This window comes from Squalius cephalus, assembly GCF_949319135.1.
Source record: "Squalius cephalus genome assembly, chromosome: 19".
Classification (NCBI taxonomy): Eukaryota; Metazoa; Chordata; class Actinopteri; order Cypriniformes; family Leuciscidae; genus Squalius; species Squalius cephalus.
The window spans coordinates 27,015,514-27,039,231 of NC_137140.1; the positions used below are offsets into that span (position 1 = coordinate 27,015,514).

The 23,718-nt window shown below is 38.4% G+C and overlaps 1 protein-coding gene across 1 annotated transcript in view; it reads left to right on the top strand.

The window, feature by feature from the left end:
- rbfox3a (RNA binding fox-1 homolog 3a) overlaps window positions 1-23,718 on the top strand; it is a 347,427-nt gene that overhangs the window by 183,268 nt on the left and 140,441 nt on the right. Inside the window, exon 7 of the mRNA XM_079851785.1 lies at window positions 22,849-22,970. Coding sequence (XP_079707911.1) covers window positions 22,849-22,970 — 122 coding nt within the window. The remainder of the gene's footprint in view (window positions 1-22,848; window positions 22,971-23,718) is intronic.

Consider the following 23,718-nt stretch of genomic DNA (forward strand, 5'->3'; position numbering starts at 1 on the left):
TGGCTGTGATTTTTACATTGATGATTTCAATAAGCAGAGCATTGCAGCAGAACGCATCGTTTTCTCGGAAGAGGTCAGCCAAGATAGTGTGACTTCGCCAATACTGCACCCACGGTGCTTTCGGCAGCCTTTGCGGTCTCTTAAAGTAACCTATAATCCTTTGAGTGTGTGTTTGTGGCCCCCTCAGGCTCCTGTGATCTAGCTGACCACTTGAAGCGAATTGTAAACTGTTTAATTGCCCTATCTAGACCTATTCGTCTATTTATTGTTTGTACCCTAGAGATGTTTGCGCACAAAGTAGCTTCTCTGGACAATTGCACATTTTTGGATACTAAAGGTGCCCCCGCTGAACCTCTGTAGCATTATTTAAATTCCTCGCAGGCTTTAGCGTCGCTGTATTTAGGCTCCCCACGGATCAGTGTGTCCCTGAGCGTTTTCCCACCGGATTGTCCATTGGCAGGCTCTTCTCTTGTTTCCGTGTCCTGGAGGGATTTCTTTTCTTGAACTGCATTCGGAAAGTTGCTCAAAGAGAGAAAAGAAACTTTTTTTTATTTTTTTTTATGCTCACTCCAAATAATTTCACCACCACAACTTTGCAGGAGCCGGTCGCAGCACATTTGCATTTTGCTAATGTCACTGGTTTAACATGATCTCCGCTCCTTCCCCTCCCTTCCGCGGCAGTCACAGACCCGACTCCGTGTTCGTAATACTTTGACTCTAAGCATGGTAAATTAATGTTTGCTTTCTGTTCTGCTGACTAGGCAGAATGTGCCCTATGGCACTTCATAATTACTCATAAGCTCGAGATCAAATCAAAATAAATGGCTGGAGTTTCCCAAAGTGAGACCTTGGGAACGCACTTTAGAAGAACAAATTATTCACAATGCAGTCAGAGCATGAAGAGAGGGTCTATGAAGTATCGTGCTCTTCATAGGGCTGCGTATTAATCATTTACAAACCCACCTGAAGCAGTGTGGAGAATTGTTTGACTGAGGCCTTGATGACCGTGTGTACGGGTATTGATAAATCCGAATGAGCATTCAAAGACGTTTGATCGGAGAGCTTAACAGCACTGGCAAAAAGCAAGTGTGAAACACTCTTTCGCTTCCTTGTCAACATAATTTTTGCATACAGATGCCATCTTTTCATTGCCTTCAAATATAGATGCCCGCCAGCCTTGCGGTTTGTTTTATAATAGATCCTGTTAGTGCATCTTTGGTGTATTGTGCATGAACTGCAGCTGGTTCTACGGAGCGCTCGCATGGGTAGAGCCCATTTTTGCTGAATCATCTGCCTGGCACACGCAGGCTAGCAAACAGAAGAGCAGTCATTAATTTAGCCCTTCTTTTCTCTGTTTCATTGCTGCTTCTGCTGAGGATGCACACGCGGACACAAAGGTTTATTCAAATCATTAAAGGCATGCATGCATGCAAAGCTAATCATTTGACCTTTGGTTTTGTGCTCTGCGGAGACAAAGGCTTGCATCTGCAAGCGGCGGAGCGCATTATTTATATCATGTGATTTATGATTAGAGTGTTAATATACAAAACTCAAAAGCAGACAGAGATCAATATGAAACAAATAGCCAAAGCCTTAAATTAGAACAGAGCTGCTTTTATTCAAACAGGCCGTCGCTAGCATCAGGGTTGAGCACCGTTCGGAATTGAATTAAGATTCCTCAATTCTAATTGAATAACTGAAATGAATACATTCTTATGACAGTATTTTTTAGCTCAGAAAAGCAAAGCTCGACAAGACAAACTTTTAATATTGACTTGACAAAGACAAAGTTTGAAAAGTAATTTTTTATTTTTTCATAGATAAAATTATTAGAATTATTAGAACATTTTATTAAAATATATTATGTTATTTAATATTTATATAATTATTTTATAATTATTATTTATAGTTATACTTTTAAATATTGTATCAATTTATCTGTTATGCAATTATAAATATTAAAAATATTATCATACAAATATTATACAAATATGTTTTTTTATTTAACATTTATTTATTTTCAAAAATATTTACTAAAATTATTATTTTTTTATTAAAAAATAAATAGTATTTTTTATTGGTATAACTACTAAAAGTTTCACTTTTAACTAGGATGGATGGATGGATGGATGGATGGATGGATTAAATATAAAAAATTAGATTAAACATGAATATAAAATTATTAAAAAATAATAATATTTGTATTTTACATTTATTTAAAAAAGGCATTTATTAATCATATATTCATTAACTTATATTACTACCAATGCAGCTTTTTATACCCTGCATTCTGATGTGCTACTTTAGGGAATCGTTTGTTTAAGATCCACCTTGCCTTCACATCGAGAGCATTTTAAGCTGGTGATTCTGTCACAGCATCTACATGTAGTCCTTCAGAAGCAGGTGCTAAGTCCGGTGTGATTCGAGACAGCCATTATACGACAGGGATGTGTGGACTGATGGTGATCAATTAGTGTAATAAACCACTGATCAGAGAGCTGGTCTTCAGCGTGACAGAGTAATCTGGTTTCTAATCCAGGCCTGGACTGCAGGGACACGGCGCGATGGAGAAAGACGCTCCCGGTCCCTCTATTATACATCAGTAACATGCGAGGCAGCGATCGATGATGCTGTTCATGACTGCGGTGTGGACTGTGAACAACATCTCGCTCTTGATCCCATCAGTGGCAATCGTTTACTTATTCATCGGTTCAATCATTTATTAGTTCGGGGATTTATTTGATGAATGTGTGTCACACTTAGAGACTCGTAAAACGTACGGCGTGATTCACATTACGGTGACGCGTCGTACCCGGTGGACTCGAGATGTGGTCTTTGTGTACTTTAAACATCGGCGGTGAAGTTTGCAGGTGGCAGGCCTGATATGCTCGCCCCGGGCAATGTGGGGGGGAAAAGGGGCTATTGAACTGTTCTCCCCCCCCCTCTCTCTCTCTCCCTCTCTCCCTCTCCCCGTTTCTATCTAGTCACTTTATTTCTTCTGCTGTCTGTGCACTCATGCAGAATTAGCTTATTTGTCAGCGGGTTGCGCCTCAGAGCCCCGGTGCACATCTCCAAATCCATTTCCAGAAGCGAAGCACAAAGGACGTTGTCCTTATGTCATGACGACAAATTTGCTGAGCTTCCTCGATCCGAATGCAATGCAGGAAAATGGTCCCATCGCTCCGGCGGGAGTCTATGGAGCACTAATGAATGGGCTTCTGGCTGCGAGGATGTTCTCATTGCACCTTTTTTTATTATTATGATTATTACTATTGAGTGTATGCTACATTTTTCCCTTCTTCCTCTGAACCCAAGGTGCTCTGTAAACATGACTCATACACTCGTCTCCTGCAAGAGAGAGATGATTTCTCTTACAAATGTATATATCTGGAGAACTACTTTTCCTTGTGTGAAGAAACACGCTTTTCTGGCTCTGATTTTGGCCAGAGGCGCTTCTCAAAAATGCTACCTTTAGTAAGTCGAATTTTTCCCCGTTCTTAGGGGCCGATCGCACAGGACGCAATACTGGATTCAGAAACAGCTAGATGCAGTGCAGCAGGAAGGAACATAGCGCATAGGGTCTTGAGAAACTTTTTTTTATAACTTTTTTTTTGTTTTGTAGCGCTCTGGTGCAAACCCACTTTATTTGTTTTTTGCATTAGCTAGTTTTCTCTTTTAAAGAATTTATCATTTTAATGTAGTCATTACTTCATCAGATTCATTTTAATATTACATAATTGGCACCTAATTTTAGTTGACAAAATAGCCTTTTTGTTTATGCAAAATTCAACAAATTATTCAAACATTTTATATATTACTTTTAACATTTATCAGCAGTTACAAATTTGGGGTCGGTAACAAAAAAAGTATTTTATGCTCACCAAGGCTGCATTGATTTGATCAAAAATACCATAAAACGGTACAATTAATTTGTTTAAATGCTACTAAATTACTAAATATATTTTTTTCCTGGCAAAGCTGAATTTTCAGCATCATTACTCCAGGTGTCACATGACCCTTTGTAAATTATTCTAATATGCAGATTTGGTGCTCAAGAATCTTTTCTCGCTATTTTTGATGCTGAAAACATTTGTTCTGTCACTTTTGAACAATATAATGCATTCTTCCTGAAAGTATTAATCTTTCTTTTCTATCTTTCTTAAAAATCGTACTGACCTCAAACTTTTGAATGGCAGTGCATGTCTGTGAAATAGGAAGATATTTGAAGAATGTCTGTAACCAAACAGTTGATGTACATATTTACTTCCTTCACATATTTACATCATGGAAAGTTATTTTAAAACGTAGAAATTTTGTAAAGTCTCCATAGCCTATTAGTCCTAAACCACATTATGTACCAGTATTGCACGATTGCCATTACAGTAGTTTTCTGTTTCACAAATGAATTGTATCATTTTTATGTTATTTTCACCTGTTGAGTGCCCATACGCTGATGTATTTCCTTGTCATTTGAATTTGTTTCCTCTCTCTATATGTCAGAAGCTGGATGTGGGGCTTCCTCAGCAGGTGCTGTTTTTTAATTGAATCCAAAATCTCTGTGGAGGCCATCCTCCTCCTCTCCTCCTCAAAGCAACAACAATAGCTAGTTACAGGGTAATGAATGGCTAAATCACGCCTGCTTTGTTTACTCATTTGTGACTGTCACACTGTTCTCTGTTCATGGATTCCAGGAACTTTAGGCTCATGCTTCCCAAAGGTTCCACATCTGAAAAGCCACACAGTGTGAGCTGAAAAATGACTCTGCAAATGAGTTTTTCTTTTTTGTTTTTCTGCATTCAAAGGGGCTGAAAAAAAAAAAAAAGATAAAGCACCCCAAAAAAATCCATACGGTTTCATTTGGGCAAGCATATACGCATGAATTTCAGCCCTCACCTGTTCCTAGTGACAACAAACAACTCCATCCCCACTAGTATTAGCGCAGAGCAGATGTACTAATGAACAGCTCAGCGCCATTGGAGGAGGTGGTACCGCACACATTTTACAGAGAGAAAACCATAAAGAGCAGGCTTATAGGCTAGCAGAGTCCTGACTTTTTTGTGACCTCATTTATGCTGAGAAATACACCCTGTGGTCACTACACAATTTGGAAAGAACACAAATTGCCTGATTTCTTTTTTTTTTTTTTTACACATTATTGTCATTTATTTATTTATTTATTATTTATCAGAATTTTTCCATTTTTGTATTACCCCTTTTTTGAACTTCTGTCCTCAAATCTATTGAAATATGCACTTTTCATGCACATAATAATTTCATTGTTTTTCCCCCATTTCTGTCTTTTTTTTTTTTTTTTACTTGTGACCCTATTTATACCGGGGGGAAATGCACATTGTAGTGATTAATATGTTGGAATGAATACGAATTGCATTTTAAGTATTTTCCCATCTTTGTCTTTTTTTTTTTCAACTTTCTAAATGAGAAGCTTTCAAGACCCCATTTCTATTTGAGATAACAATGTAGTTACAACATTTTTAATTTGGAAAGAATTTTACTTTTTTTGTCAATTCTTTTTTTGTCAATATATATATATATATATATATATATATATATTTTTTTTTTTTTTTTTTTTTTTTTTTTTGCTCAAATAATAGAACGTCACATGAGTTTGAGTCCTAGGGTAACGCATTACCTGATAAAATGTAAGTCACTTAAAAAAAAAAAAAAAAAAAAAAAGCATCTGTCAAACGCATACACTACCATTCAAAAGTCTGGGGTCAGGAAGATATTTCTTGAGCAACAAATCAGCATTAGAATGATTTCTAAAGAATCATGTGACACTGAAGACTGGAGAAATGACTGCTGAAAATTCAGCTTTATCACCACATGAATAAATTACACTTGAAAAATATATTAAAATAGAAAACGGTTCTTTTAAATTGTAATAATATTTCACAATCTTACAGTTTTTACTGTATTTCTGATGGAACAAATGCAGCCTTGGTGAGCAGAAGAGACTTCTTTCAGAAACATCAAGACAACTTTCCGACCCCAAACATTTGCCTGGTAGTGTAAATGTAAATGTAAGGAGGTCAGTCGATGTCTTAACATGTCTGTGAAGTCATTGACCGACTGGACAGCAAGGCAGAAGTCTTCAGTTTGGGACAGGCCCGCTGTGACCCTTTGTGGTGAGTCCTGGCCTGCTTGATTAATTAGTGTAGTAATGGGAATATATAGAAAGGTGAGGAGAGCATTATTCCCTCCTGAACACACACTCAATACCTTTACCCATCTATTGAAGAGAAGGAAGGTTGTCTAAAGGAAATGGGGCCTGCATACAGAGCGACTGCTTCTTTTCTTCAGTCTATGTTTAATGTAAGTCTGCACGCACACCAGCTGTGTGCAATAAGCAACGTTGTTATGAATGCGCTAAATACTTGCTGATGGAACTCTATTAGAATCCCCCTGTTTATTTGGCGGCTCTGAAGCCGGAGAAGTCTTGTTATGAAACTCGTAGATAGATAATCCAACCTCGTGATAGTCTAACCCACAGGGTGGTCATTAATAATAATCTATGGGATCTTATCTCACTTAATAATGCAATTAGTGGCTAAATGCATCGACTTGAGCTGTAATGTTTAGGGTCCGCAGTTCAGGGCAGGTGTTCCATCATCCCTTAATGTTCTGACAATTTACTGTCCGTGAATGCGATTCACAACAGCGATCCTCTGGATGTAAACGATAAGCGTGATTTGTTTGCTGAAGGGCGACGCGTCACGGAAATGTGGATTCTTCTTGTTTTCTTGTCATGTTTATTGATTACATTTTATAATATGAACATATTGTGCGAAACACTCCCAGGCTATTCCCCTAATAAATTCCCCTGACCAAGGTCGTGCATTGTGGGCAGATCATGAGGTATAGATCAGCATGGCTGTTCTATTTGATGTGTTTCTCTGACTTGTTATCTCTCTAAGCATCTGTTTCTTGTTACAAAGCGATGGCATAGTATCTGAAATGGAGACAGAGTTCCTAACCAGCCAGTTATGAGCATCAGAGGTTATTATTGATTACCTGTCTACTTTGTTATCCAGAGCCCTTTGTTTCCTCAAACTCCCCTGTTCCGTGGCACTGTGGCATTACAGCGGGTCAGAACTCTCTCATGAGCCGTTCTGTTATCATACAGTAGATATTTATTGTCTCACATACAGTAACACTGCCTTAATGTGACATTGATTTCACAGAGCATGTTGGCTGTTTCAGTTCCACTTGGCTCCTTAAAGGAACAGTTCACCTTGAAATTCTGTCATCGTTTACAGTACTTTCTTCAGTCTATTCAATATAATGATTGTGAATGAGAACTTGGGCTGTTAGATAAAAAAATGACTAAAAAACACCATAGATGTATCATAAAAGTTGTCAACATGGCTCCCGCGCTATATTTCAAGTCTTCTGAAGTCATACGATTGCTATTGTGTGATAACCAGACCAAATTTGAATTATTCATTCAAAATTATGACATACGCCCTATTACTACTTCGTATGTAGGTAAAAGAGTTTGAGATGTACGGATGTCCAATTCTTGAATGAATCATCTTTTCAATGATTTATTTAAACCAGTTCACAAGTCTGATTCATTCACAGAAGTTCAACTCACTGATTCAGTGATCCGGTCACAACATTTAACCTCTTGGAGTGGAACTTTTGGTCTGTTCATCACACAAAATTGGCATATGGTTTCAGATGACTTGGAATGTAGCGTACAGACAACTTTTATAATGCTCTTATAGTATTTGTGTCCTCCCCTGCTCAGACTTTCTGCTAAACCTCTCTTTAGGTATTTCATAGAAGAAAAAAAAATGCCTTCAAGTTTAGAGAGACATGAGGGTGAGTAAACATCCTGCATTTTTGAGTGAACTATCCTAAAAGCAGGTTCACTGGGGGGTGCATTGCAGTGTTTGTGAGAGTTTTCAAACTCAGTCATGGTAACTTAAACACGTCGTGTTTCTGGATGCTGCTCTACATCAAAACCTTCTGCGTGTGATTCAATATAGCAAAACATATGGGGCCAATGGGTTTTATGAACCCCCGCCAAGATGAGAGAGACTGATCGAAGATCCCCCCCCCCCTCCAGCCGCTCCCTCCGCACGACCCTGAGCGGAAATGGCTTTAATCTGCGTTGTCGTGAAAAATGAGGGATGAGGGAGAGAAGAAAGAGAAAACAAACTTGTTATTCCGGCCTTTCCCTATTACTGATGTCTCGGCCTGGCATTGTCAGACAGGCAGGTGGCACATTATGCCAGTGGAGGAGAAGTTCCTGCTGGCAGAGCAGGCAGGCAGAAAGAGAAAGACTGAGGGAGAGGGAGAGAACAAGAGTGAGGCGGTGGAAAAACAAGAGCTGAAAAGAGAATGATGGAGTGCGTTTGAATGGTCAGGTAGTTAATGCTTTATGAGATTGGGCCGAGGAGGTGGTGGAATGCAGTGTGAGCAGTATTACGCCACATAAATCTGGAGGCCTGCTTTCCCTGCCTGCGTTTGCACTTAATTACCTGAGCCCTGTGCATACCTATAGCTCTTCCCTAATGGCCAGCTCTCATAGCCCCTCTCATGCCACAGGCCACAGAGGCCATTTGCACACTTGTGTACTGTGTGTGCTGTGTGTGAGGCAACATGCTCCATATACCAGTTGATTTAGAAACAGTCCTGATATAACTTTTATATCTCACAAATGCATAATTAGTTCTCATAACTGTATCTTATTTCTGCCTTGTACAGTGCTATGCATAAGTTTAGACACCCATACTAAAGTTGACTAAAAAGAGGAATAAAAAATCATCTTTTGGAAATTGAACTTAATGCCTTAATTTAAAAAATTAGGAAAAATCCAACCTTTAAGGACACCAATTTTCTTTGTGAATGAATAATGTATCGTAAATAAATACATGTTCTTCCTTAAAATACAGGGTGCATAAGTTTGGACACCCCTATGTTAAATTCCCATAGAGGCAGGCAGATTTTTATTTTTAAAGGCCAGTTACTTCATGGATCCAGGATACTATGCATCCTGATAAAGTTCCCTTGGCCTTTGGAATTAAAATAGCCCCACATCATCACATAGCCTTCACCATACCTAGAGATTGGCATGGTTTTATTTCAGTTAGCCTAATAGCTGGTTTGATTTGCATTGAGAGATGATCTTATGGAAAGTACCCCATGCCAATCTCTAGGTATGGTGAAGGCTATGTGATGATGTGGGGCTATTTTAATTCCAAAGGCCAAGGGAACTTTATCAGGATGCATAGTATCCTGGATCCATGAAGTAACTGGCCTTTAAAAATAAAAATCTGCCTGCCTCTATGGGAATTTAACATAGGGGTGTCCAGACTTATGCACCCTGTATTTTAAGGAAGAACATTTATTTATTTACGATACATTATTCATTCACAAAGAAAATTGGTGTCCTTGAAGGTTGGATTTTTCCTAATTTTTTAAATTAAGGCATTAAGTTCAATTTCCAAAAGATGATTTTTTATTCCTCTTTTTAGTCAACTTTAGCATGGGTGTCTAAACTTATGCATAGCACTGTATTTGACTTTACGTCTCACAAATGTACGTTCACTTCTCATTATTGTGACTTTAAATCTCACAATGCCTTTTTAGTTCACATAATTATGACTCTATATCTCACAAATATGTATTTTATCATAATTGTAACTTTATATTTCACACATTCATGTTTATGTCTCATATCTATGACTTATTTGATCATAATTGTGACTAACTCACAAATGCATCTATTTATTTCTCATATTTTTGACTTTAAATCTCACAAGTGCATATTAATTTCTCATATTCATGGCTTTAACAATTTTATATTTATTTTTTCATAACTGTGACTTCAAATATCCCAAATGTGTATTTATTTCTCATTTCTCAATTGTGACTACATCTCATAAATGCATTTTATCAAGTAATCGTGGCTTACAAATCTCACAGTAGTGACGAGTGATTCCTGGATTTAATTCTCACATGAAATTATAATTATTGAATTCACTCCTCAATGTGTCACTCAGTTTGAAATATGCACATGGCCATTAAAGTTGGCATGTTGAATACATCCCCCCTCCAAAAAGTTGTGGCAGTTGTAGCTATTTAAAATGTTATAGCATGAACGTTATAGTGATTGCTTCACTTTACAATTGAACAGTCAGCAAATGTGTTTAAAAAAACAACAAGGCTTGTATGCCTGTAATTAAAGGAAGTGCCCTACTCAGATCTCCCATAAGCTGTCTCGTCCAGGTCAAGTTTGTTTGGCCTCTCAGGCAGGCGAGATCAGAATTTCATGCATAAGATGCCTCCTGTCACGAGCCCTGCTTTTGAGCTGCCCGTTATGGATTTAACGATTTCCCTGGTGCACACAGTGGCATCAAACCCCAGGATCCGTGTAATGCTGCCATCTTGAACGTCTCCCATTGACCTTGGAGATTATTGCTGGACTAGGCAGCAGAAAAGTTATGCTATATCTTAGTCAGGAGCTGTCTTCTATCAATGAGATGCTGTGTTGGCCATCGATCGGTTCTATACCAGGACACAGTGCTTGATTGATGCTTGGCGAGTGGCTGGCTGGCCTGGAGGACAGCCTTGGGAGAAAACAGAGGCACTCTGCTTTTCCGCACCTAAGGGGTAATAGCTACAATGATGGAGTATGCATGGATACTCTTTGAGCTCCAAGACTCCCATTACCCCTTTTTATTTGGGTTATTATAGGTTTTGATCTGTTTTGTTAAGGTATGGTAAGATCTTTTAACTTTAGGCTTTCTGAGGACGTGATAAACTGGTGTGCTTTAGACTCTTCATAAATACCTCATCATAACTTTTTCAGAGATGGTAGGCATAAATTATATACTCCCTACAGTGACCTGTGTATCTCCTCATAAATATCTCACTACCTTTCCCTTCCAAACGGTTTGGTCCTTGATATATAATGTTATGAAACCAACTTACATCCTTTCTTGAGAGCTGTCAGAGTGTCAGTCAGTTGTGGCACCAAGTAATGAGTTGCATTATCAAGGTCTTCCAGAGGTCCTTGCCAAGACGCTTGTGCTAAATAAAATACACTTTCGAAGAATAGTGGGTCAGAGTTGGTGTTGTGCGTCATTCGTAACTGAATTGAGAATTCCAGTTCATTTCCTGAATTTAAACTGAGGTAGAAAACAGGATTTGAATTTAAATTGAAATGCAATTAACTCTTTCTCCGCCAGCGTTTTTTTAAAAAGTTGCCAGCCACCGCCAGCGCTTTTTTGTTGTTGTTGTTGTTCAAAATGTTCATGGCCCCCAGAATATTTTGTTCTATGAGAACATGTAATATATCAAAAGAAAGAACAGACCCTCTGCTTTTAAACAAAAGAAACACCATGTTATTCTAGCTTCATTCATTCTTTTTCTCAACACTTGAATATGGGTGTTTCATAAAAAAGCAACATTTTGAGCAAAAAGCTGAGAAAATCACATTTTTGTCACAGACTGTGTAGAGATGGGATTCAGAACGATCATCTAAACAAAGATGGAGTAGGCTAGATCAAGTCCATCAACCCCTCCAAAGCTTCACAGTCCTATACGTCATCCTGGATCAACATTTCATTCGGTAACATTAGGCAGTTTTGATTTAAATGCTGTTTAATGTTGAGGATTGCATTGTTTTACATATGCATATGATTATGTAGGCTATTGCTTGTTTCTGCTTCGTCTTCACCTGTGTTTTGATCAGAAGATTCAGTACTTTTTCAGGAGATGCGTAATAGCGCCCCCTACCGTATAACAGTGAAAATACGGAAAGCCAGAAATTTCTGTCAATGGCAGGGAAAGAGTTAAAATCAGATATGGATTGATGGATGGTTGGATGATTTTGAATAGAAGTTGTTTATTTTCACCCACTGCTAATGTTTATGGGTTTCAATGTGTGTTTTTGGTTTTTTTTTTGGCAGATCACGTTGATGTATTTGTTTAAAACTGCATCTGTGAGTTTTCTGGGCCTGAAACATCAAACACATTCACTGTCATTGGCTGATTTTCAGCCTGCATGAATTGTAGTGATTTTTGGATGAGATGTAACATTGGAATCCCTTTGTGATGCCAGTCAGGATGTGTCATAGTCATTTGACTATCAGCCTCCAGCTCTGGCACAATTTCCAGAAATATTAAAGATCTAAAGATCACTTCTTTTTATCTTTGAATGCTTGTTCGTGTTTGTCTGTGTGTTGGTCCTGCCTGACCCAGGCCTTGTTAAGGGAATGCCTCCATGTGGTCAGTTCACAGGAGAACACAGGTTGTCAGTTCAGGCCCAATCAATCAGCTTTGATCTTTAATAGACCCTCTCCCCAAGCTCCTCAATTAGACCTCCTATGCTGGATTTTCCAATACAAGGTATCCTGAGGCTAGCAAAGGGATCACACTATTTGTGACTTACAACACAAGCGCACACATACACGGTCACATTCACTCGCACACATTCAAAGGCACTTCCTCCATTAAGGACATCGAATGTGACTGGTTATATGTGTGCATTTATCATGTGTTAAAAATCAATGCATTGTAATGTATAGTGGTGGTTTTCAACTGGTGGCAGGTCGAATCTGGTGTGTGTCTAGAGAAATATAGTGTTTTATGACAAATATAATTGATTTGTTTATATATTTGCACTACTGTTAAAAACAGGTCAGTGAGATTTTTTTTTATTATTATAAAAGAGTCCTAAAAAAGCTATTTATGGGTTCCACAAAAAAAATATTAAGCATTAATGACACTGTTTTCAAATGTTTTTCAAATTGTAATAATATTTCACAATTTGAATGGTTTTTAAAGTGCCCCATTATGCTTTTTGGTATAATCCCATTATACCAAAGGATAAGGATGTGAAGACTAAAATTTTACATTCCTACAGCGATACAACTGTAGTACAACCTTTTGACCATTGCTTCTCAAACCTCCATGAGGTCTAAATGGGATTTACAAAACACTTATCCATTAAAGATGGGGCAGTACCCACTTTATTTGGACCAACTTGCTCCTCAGAATCACAACCTGTAAGTATGATTAATTATTGATGAATATATTTTCTACCCCAGTATTCAAAATACGTGTTTTATATTGTGTAGACCTCCGGCTAACCAGCTAACTCACGTTATTACGGTCTTACTAAAATACTTGACCAGCCTTTTGAGAATTATTGAAAAATGAGTTGTAGGAGACCTCCAAAACAAAATTAGGAACCTTTAGAATAGCCTAGGGCATTTTAAATATCAAGTAAATGCAGCCTTGGTGAGCATAAAATACTTCTTTCAAAAACATGTTTAAAAATCTTGCCGACCACATTGTGTAACCTGGTAGTGAATATACATTATTTCTTTCTTTTTTTTTTTCAATAAATATATCATCTTTCTTTAAACAGGAATAGTTGTTATAGCGAAATAAGTCACTTTGTTAAGCTAATACTAATTGTCACACCATGGTAGTTAAGAACAGATGACAAAGATGATATGATTCAAAAGTATTTAATAAATAATCCACACAACATAACTCAGGAGAGCGCAGGCAAAGTAACAATAGCCATACACTGACGAGCAGTGGCGTGCACAGGCCTCCTCAGGGGCAGGGGTGGAAGGACAAAAAAGGACACACACAAAAAAAAAGTTCCTTGTTTGTTTGTTTTTTAAATCCTTTCTTTCCTTGGCATTCTATGAAAAGACGTTGATACAATTAGAATGCATAACACATCAAAGAAAATAGGGAAATCATGATAATATTACTAAATAGTATTTACTTTACCAAACAAAACAGTGAGAATCAAGAAGGTAATTATGAGGAATTCATGTTTAGTTTTGTTGAGATTGTAAATTTTATGTAGCCTATGTATTATATGCATGAAAGTGTTAACGTGAGCTAAATGTGTTAACATGAAATAATAATGAACTGCACTTCTACAGCATTTATAAATCTTAGTTAATATTAATTTCAGCATTTAGCCTACTAAAACATTATTAAAATCAAAAGTTGTATTTGTTAACATTAGTTAATGCACTGACTGTGACATAACATGAACAAACAATTAACAGTTCTATTATTTTTAACTAAGATTAACAAATACAGTAACAAATGTGTTGCTCATGGTTAGTTCATGTTAGTTTAGTAAAGTGTTACTACGAAATCAAATATATAAATTCCTTACAATTTAGAGCTGGACATGGACTTTACTAGATGTATTTCCCCAAGCTAATAACACTTGCTATATGGCCTTGGTTAAAAAACGAATGACATTGTCAGACTCAGAATGCGGCTGAAATCGAGTTATACTTTTATTAGTTAAGCATAACTCGATTGCTTCCGCAACTTTTACAGTAGCATGGTGGGATAAATGTAACTTTTCTGTATGTAACCAGACTCGCGGCGAACTGCTGTGTAGCGCTGCCTAGGAAACTCCGCCTACCGCTTCACCTCCGCCAAAATGTTTTTAGATAATATATATATATATTTTTTGTATTATTATTGTTAGTGGCAATGGTGTATACGTGTATTGTTATTTATTATAATATTTATAATAATTATTATTATTATTTACATTTATCAGAGTGGGGCACAATACATTTTGAGACAAAAGGGGCAGGGGCTTGAGGGGATTGTTACTATTGGTTATATTGTCACACACTATTTATTCCCCTAATCCAGTAGCGATTAGATTCAATATATGCTTTCATCACCTTACAACATTCATTTCTCAGTTACTGTCATCCTCAGAGTTCTCTCTCTCACACACACACACACACACACACACACAGACAGTAAATGAAAACTGACAGAGGAGTTTGAACTCGAAGACTGTGTGACTCTTGACTCCTGGGAATCTTCTGGCAGCTGTGGGTGACAAAACAGAGCAGATCAAGAACGAGCGGTAAATTTCCAGTCTTCTTGAGGAAAGAATCCTCACTAGCATACAGACTACACTTGCAGCTAGCCTTATTTCTTTCCTGGTGTTTTCTCTCCCTCTAAATCAAGTTGCAGCACTTGCTATACAATATAAATGAATCAAGTCTGGGAAGGTGCTTTTTGATGCTTTTGAGTGATTGTTGGGGAGTGATACAGTACAGCTGTCAGAAATATGTCTATGTCTCTCTGTTTTTCTCTGTATCCAGCCGTTTCAGCTGTGTGGATAGACATGTCTGTTTGTTGATTGTTGTGCATTCTTGCTTAAACAAGAGGGTGCCAGAGGTCTTTATGCGAAGTGGCATGAATACGTGTTTAAGAATGGGGTGTTTGTCCCGAGGAAAATGTCTCTATTCATTGTCAATTATTCTATCATGTGAGAATTATTCTATTATTTGTCTGCCACAATAAAGTAGAAGGAAATAAAGTAATGTCTTTGAATTAACTTTAGATTATCAATTTATTTGGGTATTTTCTCAGTGAATATTCATATGTCGCGTTTAGTTTGCATCTCCCTAGTTTTACCTGGGTTAGTTCTTGTTTCCATTGTCCCTGTTCATTAGTTGTCATGGTTCCTGGGTATGTTTCCAATTGTTTCCATAGTACCTAATTTGTTAATTGATTAACTCCACCTGTCCCTTGTTTTCTCCTTTCACTTAGAGTACGTTTACACCATAATGATGTGCTAAAAAGTTTTCCGTTGCATTTGCATTGTCAAAACAATCCCGTTCACACGAATCTGCAAAAACGCTGTTATTATGCCAGGCCAGTAGTTGGTGATGTCACTTTGTAAAGAACAAATAGACTGAACAGGTAATAAGCATACACAAATTTGCTTTTTTTTTTTTTTAGTTTACATGGAGATGATTATGGTATCATTTTCAAAAACTTTCACTTTGAAATCCATATTCAAAAGTATTTTCAGGCCTCCAAATAGTTGTTGTCATGAAAATGAACGGCCAAAACGCATAAAAGTTTTTTAGTTTTTAGTTGAAAATGATGTCATGTAAACTACTGTTAACTAATGAAACTTTATTGTGAAGTTACCATATAATATAATATCCATTTTTCCTTTACTATAGACTATATCCAGGCTGTTGTTGTAATTCTTAAAAAAGAAACTGCAGTAGCAGGGACAGTGAGGGTCTCATTGGGCTAGACGTTTGCTCAGCTCATTTGAGATGTTTGGTCACTGATCAAAGCGGCACTCATTTCGGTGGTCCGCGCACACAAATCTGAAGCAAGTGCAAGAGATAGAGAGAGAGCACACGGGAGGGGGCTTTCCAGCTGTCTCTGGTGACATGCCAGGTGGGATGACATGGGGCTCTGAAGTGTTGAGGGGGAGAAGCTGGCTAGGGACGAACCTGCGGAATGGCACACTGGAGATATGCAAAACGCTAATGATCCTCGCCCTCCCCCTGCCGGGACAGTTCTCTCTGCCAGGCCGCTCCAAGTGGTCCTTTCCACTGGGGATTCTCACCAGCAGGCCCAGGTATCCATGATTGCTTTTTAATGTGTGGCTCTTGGCCAATGGGAGCAGGGATTTTCATCAAGTATGACTGCAGAAATATTAAACTAGCCTAGGATTATTTTTCAGTCACAGTCCATTAAACTGTAGGGGGAAGTGGAGCCAGGAGCTTGCTCCTGCCTGCACAAGTTAGGCCAATTAGGGTTCTAATTTTTTATTAATATGCTGCAATGTTAAATAAACATGCAAACAGCTTTCGTGTTGTATGCCAATTAAATGCTGTTTTATTTGACTGCCACTTTAATCAGGTGGCTGCACAGGGGGAGGATATGCAGTTTAATTAAATTGTATTACACTGCATTTCCTGTCAAGGCTCTTTTATGATTTCAAAGTAATCTATAAGGACATCAGCCATTGATTTACTCATATTTTAATAAATTATGCCGGGCCGTACCATCGCAAAACTCTGCACATGGGAGAATCGTAAAGCAAAAGGGCGGAAACAAAGAAACGAGCAGCGGGCGCAAGTCATTTTTTATCACACGGCAGAACGGCAACCCCCCACAAACAATCATCTCCCAACGATGGCAGGGAGAAAGTTTCAAAAGCTCATTTTGCCCGATTTTATCGCTTCTCCTGTTCCATCAATATTGCCTTCTGGTTGATTTTTAATTTCAGGTTGGAGACCTCAGCATATTTAGTGCTCGGCTGATGACATTGTATTTATTTAGTGCTCTCGTCAATAGCTCGCTCAAGTGCAAAAAGTCCCTCCCCCGCTTTTGCTGGGTTCTATACAGATAAGTCATATTCTCAATGCACGTACATACAGACTATCTGCATTGTATTAGTTCTTTGCCAAAGAACATGTTCGTTTTTCCCTGTCATGATTCCATGTGCATACATGTATGTGTATGTGTATGTATATATGTATATATGGATATATATATGGATATGTATATGTTAGCTGTTTGGGCTTGAAAAGTGTGCTTGCTTTAAAAAGGATGACACTTGGCTTGATATTTTGCTGTGTAATGCAATGACATTCATACATTGTTAGATGTGGCACAAGTGCCCAAATACTTTTAGGGGCCACTGTAAAAAAAATAGCTACCCACTGCACTGCAAAATATCAAACTCTTGCTCTTGTTATTGCCAAATGAGCAACAGGAGTGACATAATGTCTGCCTTCTTCCGGCTGGAAGCTTCCTCCCACAAGCCCTCTAGCTCTGGCAGTGGCCATCCTGTCCTGGGCCTGTGCTTCCATTAGCCACACTGACCCGGATCTGTTCTGGCATCGCTCTGAAACTAGACCGGCGGACTTGGCCCTTCCTCTCTGTGGGGCAGCTCTGTCAGGACCTCTGTCCAACCCAAACACACCAGCCACACCAGCCTGTCCATATGGCTGCTCCATCCTGCCTGTTTCTGGGCCAGAGCCTGATTCACAAGGGCTGGAGAAAAAGAAGTCCTCTTCTTCCAGAGCCCTCTCCAGGGCATCACAACGCCTCTCCAAACGATGTATTCATTACCCCCTCCTGTACCCTGGGGATGCTCAAAAGCCTTGTTTCAGAATGGGGAGTGTGGCTGTGTCTGTTTAAACACTGCTCCAGTCCTACTTAATCATGTGCAGTTGGAGGGGCAGTCCGTGCCGGCGCTCTGATTAATACAGCATGAAGCTGTGGCGGCAGACATTGCTGCAAGGGACGCAAGGCATTAATAACCGCATACTGCCACTGTTTCAGACGCTACCTCCGCCTTCCTGAAGTCTAGAGAGACTATGTGTACAAACACACAAATACCAACTCATAAGGTGTCATGTAGCCTGGACACTGCAAATATTGTCATGGGAAGACTGGCCATCTCTGGTAATTGAATTAGTGCACAAATATTGATTTATTTATTGGTTTAATTCATACAATTTGTCAACCAGTCTTATTAGGACAAATCATTAGCATTTCATAGGTTCACAATAGTGGACCATCAAGGTCATAATCATTGTTGTCATTAACATTTACCGCACTATCACCAACACATGGACCAGAACAAACCTAAAAACAATATTTTTTCAGGATTCTTTGATGAATAAATACGTTTAAAACAGCATTTATTTTAAATAGAATATTTGTAACATTATAAATTGATCAATTTTTTGTATCAATTGAATCAATTTTTGATCAATTTAATGTATCCTTGCTGCATAAAAGTATTAAATTCTTTCCCAAAAAAAAAAAATTCGTACTGACTCCAAACTTTGGTCAAAAAACGGCTAAAGACACATCTATTTCATCAACACTTGACCCATTAATATTAGCACTTATTAGTTCTATTCTATTCTATTTCTCTATTTATTTTATTTAAAAAACTTTCTATTTCAGATAAATACTGTTGTTTTTTTTTTTTTTTTTACTTTCTATCTATTCATAAAAGAATCCTGAAAAAATGTGTACACATCTGTTTTCAACATTGATAATAATAATAATAATAAATGTTCCTTGAGCAACAAATCAGCATATTAGAATGATTTCTGAAGGATCATGTGACACTGAAGATGACGATAAGGTAATGATGCTGAAAATTCAGCTTTGCCAACATAGGAATATATTACATTTTACTTTTGGAATGACAGCAATTTCTGGCTTTTAAATGTTAGTGGAACTAGGGCTAGGATTTCAAACACATTGCAATATTTGGTAACACTTTATTAAGATGGTCCATTTTAGACATTAAACTATAACTAACTTTGCAAATACACGAAATCTAACTCTATAGAGTATTAGTAGACTGTGCTAAATATCTCCTAACACTTTATTTTGATGCTCCCCCAACAGACATTCTACTGACTATAAGTAACTTTGCAACTGCATGTCAACTTATTCTACTAACCCGAACCCTAACACCTAACGCTAACAGTCTACCACAGTCTACTAATACTCTAATGAGAGTTAGTTGACGTAGTTGCAAAGTTACTTATAGTTAGTAGAATGTCTAAGGTGGACCATCGAAATAAGTGTAACCTAATATATTTAATTCGATATCTATTTTGGTAAAATTATACAAGGACCCTTCTAATTCAAATTCTTTCTGAATCTACCATCTCCTAAGATTCATTTGTTTGTGAATCAGACTTGCAATATTTTTAATAAAAAAAAAAAATGAATTGAATTGCGCTATATTTGCGCTGTATGTTTTTTATTCACCAAAAATAACCAGTTCATTATAGTCTTTTTTCGTGATTCACTCCACACTTGTTACACTTTGTTAGTTTGTGCAGCACGTGACGAGAACTCAGCATTGCATTTTCTTGCTATAATTTTGCTGTACACATTCATTTTTATCTCATCACATTCAGTTCAGATACCAAACTCGGGTTAAATACGACTTCTCTTGCCATAGGATCATATATTTAACTGTGGGGCTGCTTGTGTTGCCGCTGAAAAGTGGTGCAGGAAACTCTAGAATAAAGAGATCTATTGTGGGATTTTAAAAATCGATATCGAGATAGTTAAACGAGGATCACAATTAATTGGCAAGTCGATATTTTTACCCAAACGTTTGTGGAATTTGTCAATGCATCTTTGTTTCCTCTGCCATGACAGCTGTGTGAACTTGAGAATATTTTGTTTAATGCAATTCATACATGAACGTTTGTTTTTCAGTTAAAGCCTCTGTAATGGGATATTATTTCCACTTTTATAGAGCCATTGTATATTGTAGATTTCTATGTATGTTTCTTGCCTTATTATGTTATCGTGGAAAACCTAGAATCCTCCACTCTCGCATCACACTTGAGATTGAAAGCCGGGTGCTTCCCAACAGATTAGGCAGGGATCGTTTACGGTGCTTATTGTCATCCTTGCAGAGAAACGCGAGATAATACAGTCTCAGTTTCAACCTAATCCTCCATTCATCTGCATGAGTGCGCAGCGACGACCCGACAAACCCTGGGCCGAGATGCGCTGATGGCAGATTTAGATGTGATGACACTCTTTTCTCCCTTAAATCAAACTGTTATCGCCCACTATTTATGTCAGTGTTATCTCACACACTGTTTATGACAACTTTGACATTTCGCTCAGTTTTTAAAGCTCTTGTCAAATTTGCCAAACTGCAGGGCAGAGTGAGATAGAGTGAGTTAAGGAAAGGTTGTCAGAGAGAGAGAGAGAGAGAGTGAGAGAGAGGGGGGCTTTAAAGACAAAGCGCATGAGGGAAAAACAGGGGAAAAGAAGAAAAAGAGACAGGGAGATAGTTAAGCAGCCTGGGGGGTGGGGTGGGGGGGGGGGTTGTTGTAATGTATCTGCAGTGTAGCATGTCAGTGCAGCTTTACTTTACTGCATCCTCATCTCGACGTCAATAATTAATCACAGGTGAGACGTGGTGAGAAACATGCCCGCGGATGCCAAAGGAGCCTCAACTGGTGCCAACAGACAGCAGGAAAGCCTCAAACACAGTGACAGCCATCCGTCCCCGCATCGAGTCTCACCTTACGGGCACGTTCCTGTGATGCAACGCCGGCACGCTCTGAATTACATCACCTGCAAAAAGAGCAGGAGCGCCGTTCGGCCTCCAAATCTACGGCGAAGCGGCACGCCGGCTGTTTTATTGCTAATTAGGCCATATCTTTTTATAACTATACACCAAAAAATCAGCCACATGTATCATGGATATAAATGCGTTATACTTGTGATCGATTGGCTGGAGCGCGGCCCTGTGGCATGAATATTCATGGGGTGATGTATAGAGAGGGAGGGAGCGGCATTGGAGACTCGTGGTGTGTGATCCGTGGACTTTACAGTCACCGCCGGGTAGCCTGCGGCTAGCAGCCACCATAAACAATAACGCAAGGCCCATTTATAACACTAAAACTCATGTGTTGCCGCAGCCACAAAGAGCACAAGTGACATTTTAATGGGCCTTTTTACTTTTTGTTTTTCAATAATGAATGCATGGCTTGCTGTGGTGCGCTCCACAATATGCGCTTCACTATTGTTTTGAGGCGTAATGCAGATTTTTGCTGTACTTGGCATTTATAGGGAATAATTTAATACACATTGCAATCTTCGCGCGCGCTTCCCTGAGACCGCTTTCCAAGACTGGGGGAATGGAGAATGTTTTTTTTTTTTTTGCTGAACTGATGTGATATGGTGTATGTGTGATGTCAGAGTCATGTTTTCTTTTTGTCTTTGTGAGTACTGATCATAGTGTGTGTCTGTGTGTGTGTTACCCAAAGGAGGTTCAATGCAGCTGTTAGTTTGCTTTGCTGTGTAAGCAGGGTTGACCCCACTGTTGATCACATGCCAAGCACTTCCCCTCACACCGTGCCACTCACACACAGACTGATGGGCATTAAACAGCTGAGAGGAGGAGTGTTTATGGACATGTTCAAATTGTCAAAGAAATATTTATGTCTCTCTTACATTTGAAATCATGTTGAATCAAAGAATTTTTTTTTTTTTTTCCTTCCTTCCTTCCTTCCTTCCTTCCTTCCTTCCTTCCTTCCTTCCTTCCTTCCTTCCTTCCTTCCTTCCTTCCTTCCTTCCTTCCTTCCTTTTTACATCCCTTCATAGGGCTGGTTCAAACAGAACGCGGATAAAACTTTTAAATATTTTTAGTTAAACTATTTTAACTTTAGTGTTCGGGTTTTAGAATGCTGTGTAATGCGCGAGACACTGCGAAAGACACGAGTGCAACAGTTAAGGCGTCCGTCTAGCTCATGTTTGCATTGAAAAAACAATGGAAAAGTTGCACAGAGGAATAAAAAAACTCGTTCTGTGTGAACTGCCCTCTACTGCATTTGTTTTCCTTCCTTTCCACCTTTTCTTCCTTCCTTCCTTCCTTCCTTCCTACCTTCATTTTCATTTTTTCCTTCCATTTTTGCTTCCTTTGTTTTTCCTTCCTTATACTTTTTTTTACAGCATTTGTTTTTCCTTCCTTCTGCTTTCCATACTTCCTTCCATACTTCCTTCATTCCTTCCTTCTTTCTTTTTTCTTCTACATTTTTGTTTTTCCTTCCTTTCTTGCTTCCTTTGTTTTTGTCTTCCTTCCTTCCTTCCTTCCTGCCTTTCTTTTTCCTCTTTCCTCCTTTTCACCCTTTCCTTTTCTTTCCTTCCTTCCTTCCCTCCTTCCTTCCTTCCTTCCATCACAACTACATTTAAAATGTTCTTTCCTTTTTTGCTTTCTTTGTTTTTCCTTACTTCTTTTCTTACTGTCTTTATTTTTCTTTACTAACTCCTTTCCATACTTTCTTTCCTTTTTTTCTCCCTTCCTTTTTTCTTCCTTCCTTTTTTCCTTTCTTTTTCCCTTCCTTCCTTTTTCATTCTTTGTCTTTATTTGTAGCTTCATTATTTTACTCTTCTTCTCTTTTGTAATCTTGTGTATTATTAATAATTGTTTAGTCATTGTATATTGTTATTTAACCTATTCCAAATTTCTTTTTTTCTCTCCTTCTGTAGAAACGAAACCAGGAAACGGGCTGTGTAAAACAGGAAGCATTGCTCTCTTTGGAAACGTAGTGTACAGTGGGCTGCTGAACGATCACTTCTGGCATTTCGGGGTGCCCCTCGTCACAAGACTGGTAAGTGGATGCCCTCTTTGTGTTTTCCAGATTGTTGGCATGGTTGGCACTGCCTCTCTGCTCCCTTTGCCACCTTAGGATCTCCCACTGGCATTTGGGATTTGGCATCAGTTGTGTTTTGGATGGCCAGAACATTTACCAGAGGTGATTTTTGATCTCCTTTTTTTTTTTTTTTTCTTGACATATAAGAGGACATAGTTGTGCTGGCACATTCAGTGAAGTTTTCATAATTACAAGTTATATAATTACTCAATAGTAATATTTAATGATGGCTAGGGTTATTTAGCTTTCTGCTCTGACAGCTACACCAAACCACAGAGAACAGCAGTGGAAAGGGAATGGGGCTGATCTTGCAGGCTCATGTCATGTTCTCCTTCCTGATTTCCCTGTCTATCTTCTTTCTCAATGATGCAAAATCTAAATGAGTAGATAATGCATTGGCATATGATGTGTCTGTTTAAGAACTGAATATTAGTAGGCTACTCAAGTTTTAATTAAACTGTAATCTTAGTGCATGTCAGTGCCTCTGTCTTATTATGAATTGATAAATATTGATGCTCCGTCTTCCTCCGAAATATGTCAAACAAAATTAGCATACAGGCAGGGAAGGACAGGGAGGAGGCAGAGCTGGAGCAATTTACTGCTTATACTCGATTAAGATAAAAAAGGATTTGGAGGATCAGAAGTATAAATCTCTGAGGGTAACTTGTTTTTCACTGCTTTCCCAATTGAGCGTGCAGACGTGTTT